The following is a 16255-nucleotide window of genomic DNA, read 5'->3' as shown; positions in this document are numbered from 1 at the left end:
GTTAGTTTATACAACAAAATTTTAAAAAAATAATTTGATTAAAATTTAATAATTACATAAAAAATTATAAAATTTAAAATTTGAATAATTTTGGCAAGGGCTATTTGAGCTTGCTTTAGGCTAAAATCCACAAAAAGACAAAATAGGCTAAAAAAATTAATAAGACAAAATATCACATCAAATTTATAATCATTTCACTTTTTCTCTCATAAACAACACATCCAACTAGAAAAAAATCCAACGATCTTTTTAAACACAAAAATTTTAACCTACTAAAATAACTAAAAACTAAAATAACATACTAAAATAACAACTTTTCAAACACCCATGTTGTCTATCCAACCCAACATTTTAACAATAAACTCTTATTTTTAGTTTAGAAATTATTTGAGATCCTCAAATAGAATGTAGGAGTGTATAGGATTTCAAAAATGAGTTTATAGAATTACTCATTAATTTTCACTAAAATCTCCCAAATTTTTAATGGGATGTTCACGAGATAAATTCACCTTTATGTCCTCGCTTTATATCTATTCACGTTGGGTCTCATATTCTTTTCATAGTAAAAATTATAAATTTATTGAATAATTATAAATACATAAATAAATAACACTTTGTTTTATAAAATGAATATTTTAAATTTATTATTTATTTTATAAAATATAATTTATTTTTATGTTGATAGATGTTCGATTTTGATCCCGACTATGGCTCTGTTTGGTAGGGTTGTAGAAAAGTAATTATAGATTATAACTTAACAGATTATAGCTTATAGCTGTAAACATAATCTGTTAATCTGTTTGGTGCAGCTGTGAGATTATGAATTTAAGCAGCAGAATAATGTTTGGTTAATAAGATGTAAAATAACTTTTTGTTATGTAATTGTCCTTTTTGTTCTTATATAATATAAAAATGATTATTTTGTCTTTTTTTTTTCAGTTTTAATTTTTTAAAAAATTATTTCATTAATAAAAGTTAATATAATTAGTATTACAAAATTATTATTTTCATTTCTTCATTATAAATTAATTAGTATAAAATTATTTCATTTTTTCATTATAAATTAATTAGTGCCAATTAATGACTTATTTTCATTTTTTCATTATAAATTATTATTTTCACTTTTTCATTATAAATCAATTAGTATAAAATTATTTCATTATTAATTAATTAGTGTCAATTAATGGCTTATTTTCATTATAAATATTTTTTTCATTTTTTCATTATAAATAAATTAGTATAAAATTATTTCATTATAATTTAATTAGTCTCAATTAATGGCTTATTTTCATTTGTTCATTATAAATTATTTTTTTCATTTTTTTATTATAAATCAATTAGTATAAAATTATTTCATTATAAATTAATAAGTGGCAATTAATGGCTTTTTGTAATCAATTAATACTAAAATTATTAATTAGTATTAATTAATATAAAATTTATTTTAGTAATGGCACACTTGTCATAGCTTGAAATTATGAGGGGCATTTAAGTCATTTTACCCCTCAAATGGCAGCTGCGCGCTTAAACTGTTTGGAAAAGCTTCTCCTGTCTCACTTAAAGAAAAAACTAATTTTTGACTTAAAAAAAGTTATAATCTAAACTAAACATACTAAAATAACTTAAATAAAATTAAAAACTAAAATAAATTGGGAGCTTATCCGGCTATTAGACAGAGAGAGTTATTTTTTATGGGTTTGTAGGGAAGGTTGAAAGTTAGGGGTTGTTTGAGGTGCGTAAACTTTTTGTCTTTTTAGATTAAAAAGTTGAACGAAAAAATATGAATGTTTTGGTTAATTGTTTGATTTTTTATGAAAAAATATCTATTAAAAAATTATGTATATTAATGTGTAAGAAAAATTAGTATTAAAAATTGTGCATTCATAATTTTTGACTTTTAATAAATAGGGATAATTTTTTAAGCGTAACTTTTTAACTTTTTTTTACACTTGGCCTTATTGCTGCAGAAGAACTGGTATTTTGGGTTTGGATTTATATATATATATATATATTAATAAGTTTTTCTTGATTTGGGAAATTCACGATGCTCTCAATCGGAGCTCTGAGAACCGTCTGTGATAGGTGAGTCATCTCAATGAAGCTCTCGAATTTATTTTTTTCCATGTTTGTTCGATTTCCCCTTTGGTATTAACATGTTAATTATATATATGTAGATTTGAAATTTTGGCTTGCTCTTTATCTCTTGATTTATTGCTTGTCATATTACAACTTTGAAATTTGTTGTCTTTGGGCCGATGCAAAGAGATTGCTTTCATTTAATTCTGATATGATTTTTAAATCCAAAGTCTGCTTTTAAAAATCCAATAACCTTGTTAAAGAGACAATTATGATCTGGAATGGAATGTGCTAGAAGATTAACTAGGAATAGGAACTTGGAACATGGGCTTCACTCACTCCCATTACCTATTTGATGTGATTTAGAATTTTAAGCTATGAGTTACTGAGAGGGGGTTTATGTGGTTGTACAGTGTACATGTATGTTTTTTTTTGGATAAATGTACAGTGTACATGTATGTGGTGTCCTTTTGATGCATATTACTCATTCCATGACCTCCTCTTCACCCCCTGTGTTGGGTAATTGAATTTTGTACCATGTCACTGATATGGGAGTGAAAAATGGTTTGAGGATTCCGAAACAGTGGGAGGTCTAAGATTGTACTTAAGAGTAAATTAACAACCGATTGATGTTTCAATGAAAATTCTCTATAATTCTTTGAAATATGACAGGTTCTTATAGTTTATACAACTTTGGAGAGTGACTTGAGCACTTATTCCACAGAACAATGTTAGCTAGTTACATGTCTAATAATGGTTCTAAATCAATCTTGAACTTGTTGGTGTTGATGTTGCTGCTTTTGTTGTGGATTTAGGGTTTTTCCCTTGTAAGGCTTTTGTTGTTTTCATACGAGTGATGTGAGTTTTCCATTTCTTAGTTGTATTTTCCTCTCTCGTCAGTTCTCACTCTCTACCAAACCTATGGATTTTTTTGCATATATATGCTTAGCATAGAAGTCGGATAACATTTGCTAGAATGCTTATCTAAAGGATAAAAACACTATTGACATTGCTCTTTAAAGGGTAATGGCTCACTTGGCTACATATGTATGCCACTATAACCTGTTGAAAGTATGCGGAGCTGTATTGCTTCAATTATTCCTGCAAATGGTTGGATTAACATATGGACTTTGATTCTACTACTGTCACCCTCATGTCATAACTAGTTTGCATATACCAATAGTGTCATTCAATTCTTTGATATGTACTAATCACTTACATCATGTAAAGTACGTTGAAGCCGTATGGCATTCCCAGCATTTAATTGCAGATTTTCATTGGTATAAGGTCATTTGTACACTATAAAGATATTATGGCCTCCAAATATAACTAGTTACTTAGTTGCAAAGGTAAAGCATGAGCTTGATCTCTAAGAGGCAAGCCACCATAGCGCCAGACCCTAGCATTTACTTAAAGAAACAAGGCGCTATGGTACCAAATCATAATGAACATTGGTATACAGATCTCCAGTGGCGAGCCTTGACGGCATCACAACATCTCTATTGATTGATATCTCCACGGGTAGCCATCATAGTGCCACCATATCTCCATAGATTGATTATTGAGTTTATGAGCCTAACTTAATTGGGGGCACATAAACCATCAAGACTGCTATCTCCAACACGATAGTCATGAGCCTAGCCTAAGCGGGGGCACATGAACTACCAAGATTTCCATGCTAGCAATCTCCTACATTCATGAGCCTAGTCTAAATGGGGCACACAAACTATTAGGATTGCCATGATAGTAATCTCCCACCAAGCCATGATCCCTCTAGGCCTTGTTTCTTTCAAAAGTGATCGACTAATACGCTTGGCACTTTGCTTGCAAGTCGCTCACTCTGGAAAAAAGTAACAAACATACTACCTTAGCTCTCCCCTATGCATCTTCCATCTTGGATCTCAAACCATGAATCCCTGCCATTAGTACCTCCCATTGGTGAGCCATAGTGGTGTGTTTTGTAAACTAAACCTTTTCTTGTCATGCTAGGAGAGAGATGATCAATGAGAAGATGAAGATTCTACAAGACTTGGTCCCAGGATGTAACAAGGTATGTGATATTTTGTTGTTGATTTTAATTTTTATGGTTAAATAATTGTAGAAAATCTAAAAAACTCTTGATCAAAAATAGAAAACCATTTGTTGGAAATCTACAAGTGTTTTCAACTTTAATTTTGCCTTGCCATTGTATTCTTCTTGTGTATCCACATAATTTTTATTTGATTAGGTTATTGGGAAAGAACTCATAATTAATTACATGCAGTTACTACAACATCAGGTTGAGGTAACTATATTTATCTCGACATTGTTTATTGTCATTTTATGTCATTCACAGTGGTCCCACTGTAGAAGCTGATTCTTTTTTCCTTTTTTTTTAAATCACCCTAACTTGGATTTGATAGTTCTTGTCAATGAAGCGTGATGAAATTACTATGCTTATGTTTTAAAATTATTATTGTTTTTATGCCTTACTATAATGCTTATGTTTTTAACTCATTGTTATAGAAACTACTACTTGTCATTGGAAAACTGATAGAAGCTGTTGTTGCAAAAGGTGGTGATTCTGTTCATTATGGAAGAGGGTTCAATTTGGTCAAAGGAGGAACTACTGCTAAGCAGTAACCTGATTCCTTATGATATTATATCTGAAGTCTAGGTTAAAGATAGATTTTTTCCAATAGGTCTTTTAGGAGGTGTTGCCATTGAGCACCTTGTATCAAATTAGCTCTTCCGTACTTGCTTGCTTGAAGTTTGATAGCTTCATTTAATTGCTTATTTTCTGGAAGTTGGAACATATGTTAGTTTGCATCATGCAGATACCTAAAAGCAAAACTACCAACTCTTTAGAGAAGGATATTGAAATTCCTTATTACTAATTTGTGAATATTAACTCTTATTTTTTAAAGATAGTTTCTGTGTGTCCAACCTTTGATGAAATGATATTCTTAGAATCCAATAATATCTTTGGAGTTTCTGTCCTGTTCTGAACTCCCTCCCTGGGTAAGAAGAGAAGAGAAAGCGTCTAAAAAGGGAAAATGACCATAGTGTTTGATTCTTGGATGGCCTATTTTCTTTTTAATAAGCTTCTCCTTAGATGGCTTCTCACCCATATTTCAGTTGGTCCGGAGGCTTCTGGAGCAAACTTCTTGTGCATTACTAAATGCGTAGTGGTTGCATCTTGTGCAATCTAAAAGGCGAGAAATTTTTCTGTGTCAATAGGGTACCATGTGACACTACCTTTCACTAATCACAAATGTATATGTCCACTATTGTTCCTCAAACACTCAACATAAATATAGTGGACCCTACTGTCAAAGCCAATTACAATAATAGAATGTACCACATGGCATGTATCCTGTCCGCATACAAAAATTTCTCCTAAAAGGCATGTAGTTTCTTATGTATTAAAATATTTTCTTTACATTGATGCTTGATATATTTAGAAGCTTCTTGTAACAAGTCTCAAACCTCCATTCTCAAATGAATCTCACTTGAGCATTGTAATTGCTATACTATTTGAAGTGTGACCTAAACTATGTTCATGATCATTTACAATGTTGATGGAATCTACTCAGTAAAGTATTCCATACTTGTCATCAATTCTTTTAGATTCTCTACGCACTTGATGGCAATTTTTTCAACGTAAGTTGACATTTTATCATATTTTCTAACCACTCTAAATTAATAGTTTGCAGAAAGACATGGATGGTTAGTATAAATGACCTAAAAAAGAATTATCAAAATGCAGAAACATCACTTGAGTATTGTGTTTTGCGAACAATAAATTTACCTTTTTGGCCCTAAAATTTGTAAAATGGTAGGTCATTTATGTTTCTAATAAAAAAGAGTATACAAGTGATCAACTTAAATAATCTAATTAATTTACATTTTTTTCCACAATCTTTTCATTTCAACATTTGACCCGTGCCTTGCATGGGCCTTTTTTATACTAGTATATTATAATATTATAAGTGAACCATGATTCGCATAAGTAGTTGTAGAATTTAGATTGTAGAATACCAAACCTATCCGATATCTTGCTTTTTTTTTTTCATAAGGATTTATATATATATATATATATATTGTGGTTTTTCTTCCAACTTCTATATATTTTCAACTTAATTTGTTTATTTATTTTTCTTTCTTTGTTATGATTACACAATTTGAGATGTGATTTTAGAATTTTAGTTATTTTTTCATAATTTTACGATCGAACAGTTTCAATAGTTGTGTTTGTTCTTCTGCTCACTAGAGATTATGTTTCAGATGGGACCAAATCAAAGATCTGAGAAGATCCTCTCTACTCTCCAATCCAAGAAAAATTCTTCTTAGAGGAAGGTATCAAAACCTTTTCCCAAGCAAATCTTTCAGAATTTTACTGCAAAGAATTATTCCAGACTGAGCTACTCCCTGCAGAAAAAAGAGATGATGAACCACTTGATGATCGACTCCCTCTCTTTGTGGGCTTGAGCAAAACCTGGAATTTTTGTGTTTTGGAATTAATTTTGGGTTGATTTGTAGGGGGGGTTTTATGTCAGAAATTATAAAGTTAATTTCAGAACTGAATTGATGTATATGAAATGAACTATTTCCATGGATTGTGGGTGCTTGATGCCACTGTGACAAAAAATTATATGAGAAATACTAGAGGGAAGGGATCACTAAGGCCCTGTTTGATTTCAGAACATAAAGGATGGGATTAGATATTATATGTTGTGGGGTTCATTTATCCCATGTTTGCAATTGTTTTTTTGAAGAGGATATAATATACAATGGGATTGTATATCTTTCAAAATTGGAGGATATACAATACCACCATCCCCCATTATATCATATCTCCTAGGTTGGGATATGATTTAAAATGTCCAATTTACCCTCTAGTCTATCTAATTTTTTGAATTTAATATAATATAATTTTTTTATTATTATCAGATTAACATTAATATAATATAATTTCTTTTTTGTTTGGAAAAATTATTGAATTTAATATGAATCTTTAATTATAAAAAATAATATGAATTTTTAATTTATTTATTTGCATTAGTTTTGAATTTTGAATTTGTTTGTTTGCATTAGGCCCCGTTTGGGGACTTACCTTTTTAGCCAAAAAGCCAAAAAGTTACCTTTTTAGCCAAAAAGCCAACAACTCATACCAAAAAGTCAAAGATTCTTTTTTCTCTCTACTTTTTGCACATCTTTTCGTAATTAGCCAAAAAGTCATCCCAAACATATAAGTTTTTTTTACCAACTTTTTTAGCCAAATAGCCAAAAAGTTACTAAATTAGCCTGTTCCCAAACGAGGCCTTAGTTCCAAATATGGGTATTTAAAATATGTTATGAGGACAATCTTGGAAATTATTTGTTTATATCCCACGATATATTTTGTAAAATAAATATAGATAATATATATCTAGTTTTATATAAAAGTTACAAAACATGAATTGGGAGATATATTATACAATACATATATCTTATTCATTATATATTTTGATTAAATCTCACATCATATTATATTTTTCATTTTATATCCAGTGAAACAAACAGGGCTTAATTTTCTCCTTGCTTAAACCAGGTACACAGTTATAAAGTTTAAGGCTCAAATCCATTTGGAGTGGCTTTTTAAGGATAGAGAAGCCCAAACGTGGATTTGGGTTTTACTAGCTGATTAGGCCCATTTGTAATTCCCATAGGTGGCCCATTTTGGTTTGATCTCCCTAACACCCAAAGTATGGGTAATGAGTGCCATTTTGGAAGACATCAGAAACGCCACGTTTTTAGCTTGTGAAGAAAAACGCTAGCAGTTGAAAACGCCGGGACTTGCATTTGGGAAGTGACAAAAAAGTTACGTTGTGAAATTACCTAAATACCCTCCATGTTAACAAATTACTTAAAATTCTAAAGTTTGGCAAAGGTATGTTGGTCATTTTATTTTGATTTGATACCATAAATAAATATTAAATCAAAAATCAAAAAAGTCATCTTTTTACTAACTTCCCAAATCACCTCCAAAAAAGCCAAAAAACTTGGTAAAAAACCAAAAGCTAGCTTTTTACCAACTTCCCAAAACACCCCAAAAAAATAAAATAAAAAAAGGAGTTACTTTAATTATTTGAATTTGTAAATTGTATAAAAAAAAATTTCAAATTCTAAGAAAAATCAGTATAATTTACAAGGAAAAAAAAAAGAAAAAAGATTGTGATGAATTTTTGGTTGGTTGAGTACCATTGATGTATGTAACAGATGTCATGAAATGCACGTACAACAATATTGTCAATCAAAGTCTATAATTAATATTAATGAGTTGTTGATGAGTATCATCAAAGCCTTGAGCTCTCATATTTTATAACACACTGTCACCAGGTTTTTGTATATTTAATTATGCATTGTTTGCCAACATAGTTGATGTGTCTGTCTTAGATTGGCTCCCACAACCTGTGTCTTTAAGAAATAAATGACACTGGCCATATTGTCACTCAAAAATTAAACTAAAAGTACTAAAGTCTTACTTTTTAACCGATAATAATCAGTAACAATTGATCATAAAATAATTTTTAGTAAGCCATAGAGAAGGCTGACTTTCAAAATCAAACAAATTCAACAATCAAGGGTTTGTAAGGTCTATCGTGAGTTTTTTAAAGTGCTCATGTGTATATATTTTTGGGTAAGTAATGCTCAGTATATATTATTAATGAAAAATATTAGATTGATTTAATATATATATATATATATATTTTTATAGAAAAAATGTTATATTACATAAATAAATTCATACACAACATAAAATGTCCAAGTAGACTCAACATACATTACAAAAGTATAATTATTCAGTACAGCATGGACATATGGTATTTTATAATATTATGATTGGTGGAGAAGGTAAATAGGTGGGGTATTGTATTGGGTGATTGAGGAATGTGAGGGGATATATTGAGAGATAATTGGTTAGGAAGTACAAACACGTGGTACTTCGGAAATATTTAATAATTTCCCATTACAAAATCATAAAATTATTGGAAGAAATTTTTGGCCTTCCCAAAATAATCAATTTATATTGTCTAATTTTAACCATTTATGTAATACATATCATGTGTATTATAGTATGACCATCAATTTATTAAATGAAAAACTTACATAAATATTCATAAACCAAATTATGGGATTTATAATTTTACCGCATTATTCAACCCAATCAGCTGGTAACTTCTAAAACTCTGAAAATTGATAGTTTCGTTTCAATTATTTAAACCGTTCATTTATTAGATCATTTGTGCATATTATTTACACAAAATTAAGTTAATCGAATAATCCATAACTTATTCAATTTATCTTTAAAAAAAATAATAACTTAGACAAGAATTCTTATATGATTTATAATGTTACCTCATCAATTCACACTGTTTATCCATTCACACGAATTCTATTCCTACATGAAGTCAAATAGGTTGTTTGGGAAGTACACATTAACTATATATATACAGACAATTGTATTACCATTCCTTCTCACTACTCTCTGCATACGTAAAATTCTATTTCCCTCACCAATTCATTGTCTCTTCATACGTAGAATTCTATTTCCCTCACCAATTCATTGTCCAAGAAGAGAAAGAAAAGGTGATAGAACTCATCATGACAATCCCACTCGGCTTTAAGTTTTTTCCGTCTGATCAAGAGTTAATTCATTATCTTCTCCAAAAATCGACCGCAAGACCTTTGCCTTGTGACAATGTGATTAAGGACTATGACCTTTACGGCGAAAAAGAGCCTTCGACGATATTTGATGGAGCAGAAGCGAATATTCATTATATTTTTACTATATTGAAGAAGAAGACTAAAAAGGGTGCCCGGGTTGATCGAACGGCTGGGACAGGAACGTGGAAAGGCGTCGATGCAAGCAAGTCTATATATGATGGCAATCGGAGACTGATAGGGTCTAAGAAAAACTTCGTATACTTGACAAATTCTAAGACCAAAGGAGGATGGAATATGGTAGAATACAATCTAGATGGCATAGCAGAGAAACATGCACTCAAACTTGGAAAGGTAATTATTTTTTTTCCTCTAACCCTAATATGCATGCATGCACTACGTAATATATATTGTAAAGATTTATATGACTTTGTTGGTTTCAATTTTATTTTATTCGGTTGTGTTTTTTTTATTTGTTGTTTATGTTTCGATCGGTTGTAATAGTGTTGGTGGATCTCGGAGGAGTCCTGCCTTAGTTGTTAAACATGAAGAAACGACAATTATCTCTCAATTTTGTAACCTAAGGATGAATTAAAAATTGTGCGTTAAATATATTCTTTTTTCTTTTCTTTTCTTTTTTTTTTTTTTTTTGTGTGTCAAAACACTCACAACTATCAAATAGGAACAAAAATTTTGAAATACAATCTAACAATTGTGAATTTTTCAAGAGAATGAGATAAAGAGATTTGGATAAATGAAGATATGGGTATATTACTTCAATGGATTTGCAGAAACGTATTGTGATAATGGTGGATGGCCGTTGTACAGTTCCTAGGGGGAATGAGAGTTGTAGTTTAGCCAGACTTATTAAGCTCAAGAGACTTTTCTATTGGATGTCCCATTTTGATTTAAATTCTTTTTTTCTTTAATCTAACTTTTGGTCATCTTCTTGACTTGTTTTTATGATTATTATTATTATTATTTGTGTAAATTTTCCAAATGTATTGATTAAATTCTCGTGCTAAGCATATGTGTGAATTGCCATCTTTATGATTGCGATGTATCATTTATGTTTATATTAATTGGTATCATGCATGGTGTAAAAATATACAACTACATGACCTATTAATTTAACCAAGTTTAATTAAACATTCAATTGGAGTCAAGTTAAACAACACTTGCACTTTCTAATTTCTGTAAAAAATGTAAATAAGAATTTGATTAGATTAGTTCAATCAAATTTAGTTTCTAATTTTGTTTTCTTAAAAAAAAAAATTATATAAATTGAATATCGATTTAAATCACTTGTTCATTCTGTGCAGGTCACAGATTATGTTATTTGCCGCGTCACAAAAAATGCAATTAGCAAAAAATCGAATCAGGGAAGAGGGTCAAGTAATGTTGCGAATGCCAGAACAAGAAGAAATGGAAGGAGGTCCACCAATATCAAAAGAAATTAATAATACGACTATTAGGTCAACAAGTGGAGCATATCAAGTGGTGGAGTATCTAGACAACAGAGCATACATGGATACTGGATCAGCAATGGTATCAACAATGGCAATGTTGCCAGCACCCCAACAAATAGAAGGAGGTCCAACAATGGTAGTACCAAGTTCTCAAGAAATTAACAATACATTTAGTGACGCATATCAAGTGGAGGAACATCTAGCCAACAGTGCATATGCCGATATTGGATCAGCAACGGCCCAATTAGCATCATATCAAGAAATGAAAGAAGGTCCACCAATATCACAAGAAAATAACCGTATGATTATTGGCTCAACAAGCGGAACATATCAAGCGGAGGAGCATGCACATACTGGTACCGAATCAATAATGGCACAATTGCCATCATCATCAACACCACCTCTTAGCAATGCACCTCAACCGTCAATGGATATGAATATGATGATGGGATTCGGAAGAACATTCGACTTAGACATTGACATGTTTTTGGCTAATGCACTAGAACCATCATCGGGTATGATGATGGGATTCGGTAGTGCATTCAACCAAGAAGACATTGACTCGTTTTTGGCTTACTAATCTTGTTTTAAGAATGTCCGAATTTAAGATTTGTTTAAAATATTCTTTACAGTTGAATTATTATTATTATTGTTATTATTATTTTGAAGAGTTGAATTACTTGTGTAAGATAACAACACACCCTTTCACTCTATAATGGCCATGTGATTAGGCCAGTTTATAACATGTAAAACACATTAAGCAAGCTTTCAACTACTTAATAAAGAGAGATTTGGACCCGGTGGCACAATTTGGAGGGAATAAGCCCTGAGCTAGGAAAGAGAATGGGATCTCTCTCTCTCTCTCTCTCTCTCTCTCTCTCTCTCTGTGGCACAATTGGGAGGGAATAAGCCCTGAGCTAGGAAACAGAATGGGATCCACACATATGAACGACATTACCATGCCACAAAGGAAGAGAACTCTTGGCCCTACCACTCCTAATAGGAAAGAGAATACTGAATGGTAGAAATTTTGATCTTACGTATAGAAAAAAGAATACAACGTTAACAATTGCAGAAGCAATATCACATGTAATGTAACCTGCTAAATCATAGATGCCATTTAGAATGTTACACAGCAATGACAATATAAAAGGAAGGTCAAAAATGTGAAACGTTGTCCTGTCTGCACAACAGCCACAAAGCATGCTTTCCCAATTCAAAGGATAGCGCATGAGCATGAATTCTGCTTATGATTCTTCTCCTGGTTCTTGTCTGCATTGTGTACCCAAAATGAGAGCAGAAAAATTAATATTGTAATGGCAAATTTTAGAAACTCTAATGGTTGCCATAGAAACAGATACTTCAAACAAAAAAGTAACAATTGTGACAATACAATGAGTAGACATATAATAAAATCCATTTTCAAAATTAAAAGATTTCACTACAATGCAGGAGACAATTGACTCAAAAATTCATAGGCTACACGTATTTCCTTGCACTATTCCAGACGGTTTCACAATTACAAGCTTTGTAAATTAAATGGTAACAATACTCTGTTCTGTTAAAGCCATTGAAAACTCTACCTCTAGAAATCTCTGAGCACATAAATAGACTCATTAGGATAGTAAAGATAAATGCTTAGTTAGTCATGCCAGAGGGTCACAAGTTACATTGACACTCGTGTAAAAACAAATAGGGTGTGTTTGATTGGACGGACTGGAAAAGGGGGGATTAGAATCCATCGGACTTGAGTCCTGGGACTGTGAATCCCCCGGACTATTTGGTCGGATTGGATATGTATCCTGTGTTTGTTTTTTCATGGGATTAGATGTCTGGATAGGACTATTTTCAGTGAATCCAACGTTTGGTTGGACGGACTGGATAGGATAAATGAACAAAAGACTATTTTACCCTTTTCAATTGTTTACTAAGTAATAGTAATATTAAACATATCTTTAATATTTTAATTATTTTTAATTAAATAAATTTGTTTTTTTAAAATTAAATAAATAAATAAATAAAATATCAATAAAATTTGTTTTAAATCATTACTGTATAACAAATCATTATTTTTTTTACATGCAAAACTTTACTGTGTTTGTTTATTTACACAATTAAACATTAAACATACTAATGGTTAAATTTTGTTTAAAGATATTTAAACATACTAATATTGATAAAAAAATTTGACTGGTACAGATTATTTTTATTTTTAAATTAAACATACTAATGGTTAAATGTTTAAATTTTTATTTAAACAATTAATATTGAAATTATTTTGATGTACAGATTATGTTTAAACAATTAACAATTAACAATTAAATAAATGTTGATGTACAGATTATGTTTAAACAATTAACAAATGTTGATGTAATTAACAATCAACAAATGTAGATGTAATCAAATGTTGACGTATTAAAACATAATTTAATAGATGTTAAATAAATATACATGTTGATGTACAGATGTTGAAATAATTTAATAAACATGTTGATGTACAAATGTTTAAATGTTTAAATAAAACATAATTTAAATAAATGAAATTATTTATTGTTGAAATTAAACATTTAATTGTTTAAATAAAACATCTATTAAAACATCTATTAAATTTAAATAATGAAATTAAATAAAACATAAACAAAATTTTAAAATAAAACATCAATAAAATATCTATAAAAAAATTATTTTAAAAAATTAAATAAATAAAACATTAATAAAAAGTTAAATAAAATTATTTTATTTTTAAATTGAGACATTTAAATTTTATTAAATTTTATTAAATATAATACATAATTAAATAGTAGAGGGTCAAAATTGTCATTTTCGCATCTAATCCAAACAGTGATTAGTCCCCCCAAAACAATCCCACCCCCCCCAGGATAGGATAGTCCCCCATATGGGGGACATGGAGTCCGGCCGGACATGGAGTCCGGCCGGACATGGAGTCCGCCGGACTAAAAAAAAATCAAACGACGGATAAGGAACACTATTTGGATTACAATCCAAATAGTGGATAGTCCACCCCCCCTTATCCCGCGAATCAAACACGCCCATAGTTAGCAGCATCTTAATGTAACAAACTTCTTGATCCATGCTTATAGGCATAACATAACTATTCTATGAGATTAGTATTTCTATCCTAACAAGTCTAATTAGAAGAGATAATATAACGAATATGATGAAAATTTGAAGTCATTAGATTGAGTAATGCATGCATGTTTATCATCTTTGAAGTATGGGTTCCAAAATGAAGATCCTTAAAAGAATTAAATGGGGTGAATTACACTAACGGTCCCTATAGTTTGAAACTTGTATCATTTTGATCCCTGACTTTTCAATTATGACACATTTGAACCTAAATTTTGAATCTTGTTCCAAATAAGGACAATTGAATATACTATTGGATTTTTCAAGGACAAAATTGTTAATTTGATAAAATATAAATTAATTTGACAAAAATAAATGTTAAAAAATTATTTTTGAATTTTTAAAAATTATTTCTACCTACTAAAGATAAAATTATATAAAATCGATAAATCTTTTAGACATTTATTTCCTTTTTTTTATCAAATTAATTTTTATTATGTATTTGGATGATGATCATGTAAAATTAATTTTTTAAAATTAATCATGTAGTTTTTATTAATTTTTATCAATTTTACATAATTTTATTTTTGTCAAATTAGTTTATATTTTATCAAACTGACGATTTTGCCCTTGAAATTAAGCAATTGTATGTTAATTGTCCTTATTTGGAACAAGATTCAAAATTCAGGGTCAAATGTGTCATAATTGAAAAGTTAACGACTAAAGTGATAGAAGCCCTAAACTATAGGGACTGTTAGTGTAATTTGCCCAATTAAATATTATCTGATAACTTTCTATTAGATTGAAAATTAATTCATGCTAATTCTCAGGGTAAAGCTATCCAATAATTGAAACCAGGTACTAGTTCTCACTAAGGTCCCTCACTAAAAACTACTAGTAACTTCACAGTTATGTTATGCCTATAAGCTATCCAATACCCCTGAGTCTGCACCTGTAAATGATAGAAATAGGATACCCAAAATAAAGAGGCATTTCTTGCTGCTATACTCTCGAAAGTCAAAACTTGATTGAATTAACCCTGAAAATTTTCTTAAATCTAAAATTCTACATGAAATATATATATATATATATATATATATAAATCTCAGGGAAAAGAAACTAAAACAAACCTGTCTTCTTTTTTGGGACAGGAGGCTGCACCACAACATGCATAGTACTAACGCCACCAGGAAGGTCACCAAAATGTACTCTGGATTTTGCCAGCGTCTTGCCATTCTCCAAAACTTTGCCAGCATGTATGAGTTTTATATCAATTACTGACTTGGGTACAACTGATTTATCTGTTAAACAGAAGGCCACTTTAGAACTGAACCATTTAGCATTGAAAGTCAAAAATACAAAGTGGGTCTCAAAAACGAGTTAACATGCCTATGAACATGTGATGCACCCACACTCGGACATGCATATGCATAGAGTGTATAAACATTTCACGAACTAATGCATTACTTGCTAACGGAAGTCCATGGATGTGATTTGTAAAACAGTTCAATGAGTTCATCAACAGATGTCCTTGGAAAGATGTCCAAATAAAGCAAGAATCATAAGGTCCAGCAACATATACACCCATGGAAGAGATAAAAAGAATTACAATTTATAAATTGAATGGAAATTCTTCTCCAGTACAAAAGAATAGGAAGAAAAAAAAAAGGAGAGAAGAAAAAAACAAAATGAAATCAAAGATCAATAACGCAATAGATCAAATTTCAACATTTTCAGGTTATAATCAAAATTTTCCTTCCTCTTCCCCAAAGATTATGCGTTGAATACATTGTAGAACCTAAAAACTCATACAATACTGCACTTCCATGTTACAAGACACTAACTCCAATGGCACTTTATAATTTTAAAATTTTGCCAAAACATCAATATAATCCGATAAGTAACACTCGAACTAAAGATTGTTCATACTTTATTCT

At 30.3% G+C, this 16255-nt stretch overlaps 1 protein-coding gene and 1 long non-coding RNA gene across 4 annotated transcripts; one reads left to right on the top strand and one right to left on the bottom strand.

Annotated features, from left to right (window-relative positions):
- Positions 1-1670: 1670 nt before the first annotated feature.
- LOC114314050 (transcription factor BHLH094) lies at positions 1671-6767 on the top strand. Of its 3 annotated transcripts, none has more exons than XM_082906236.1 (5): positions 1671-1732; positions 1968-2082; positions 4066-4126; positions 4304-4360; positions 4582-5001. In XM_082906236.1, the coding sequence occupies exons 2-5, from the start codon at positions 2045-2047 to the stop codon at positions 4696-4698; spliced, it is 273 nt and encodes a 90-aa protein (XP_082762362.1). In that variant the 5' UTR covers positions 1671-1732; positions 1968-2044; the 3' UTR covers positions 4699-5001. The 3 variants fall into 3 exon arrangements, 1 of the variants encoding a protein (XP_082762362.1); XR_014350922.1 differs by lacking the exons at positions 1671-1732; positions 4582-5001 and adding exons at positions 6343-6414; positions 6493-6767 and having other exon boundaries at positions 1962-2082; XR_014350921.1 differs by lacking the exons at positions 1671-1732; positions 4304-4360; positions 4582-5001 and adding exons at positions 6343-6414; positions 6493-6767 and having other exon boundaries at positions 1962-2082.
- A 5483-nt stretch (positions 6768-12250) lies between these two features.
- On the bottom strand, positions 12251-15619 carry LOC114314051 (uncharacterized). Its single transcript, XR_014350919.1, has 2 exons — positions 15449-15619; positions 12251-12503 (listed from the first exon to the last, which is right to left on the bottom strand). It is a non-coding gene; the product is annotated as an uncharacterized LOC114314051 (long non-coding RNA).
- Between the last annotated feature and the right edge of the window lie 636 nt (positions 15620-16255).

The sequence above is a fragment of the Camellia sinensis genome, chromosome 14 (genome assembly GCF_055761805.1).
Source record: "Camellia sinensis isolate YWXY chromosome 14, ASM5576180v1, whole genome shotgun sequence".
In the NCBI taxonomy this organism is placed as follows: Eukaryota; Viridiplantae; Streptophyta; class Magnoliopsida; order Ericales; family Theaceae; genus Camellia; species Camellia sinensis.
This window is presented reverse-complemented; position numbering and strand designations above follow the sequence as displayed.

Coding starts and splice junctions, on each gene's coding strand:
- LOC114314050 (XM_082906236.1), top strand. CDS start 2,045: ATGCTCTCAATCGGAGCTCTGAGAACCGTCTGTGATAG. Junction 2,083..4,065: donor CTGAGAACCGTCTGTGATAG/GTGAGTCATCTC, acceptor TTGTCATGCTAG/GAGAGAGATGATCAATGAGA. Junction 4,127..4,303: donor TGGTCCCAGGATGTAACAAG/GTATGTGATATT, acceptor TTATTTGATTAG/GTTATTGGGAAAGAACTCAT.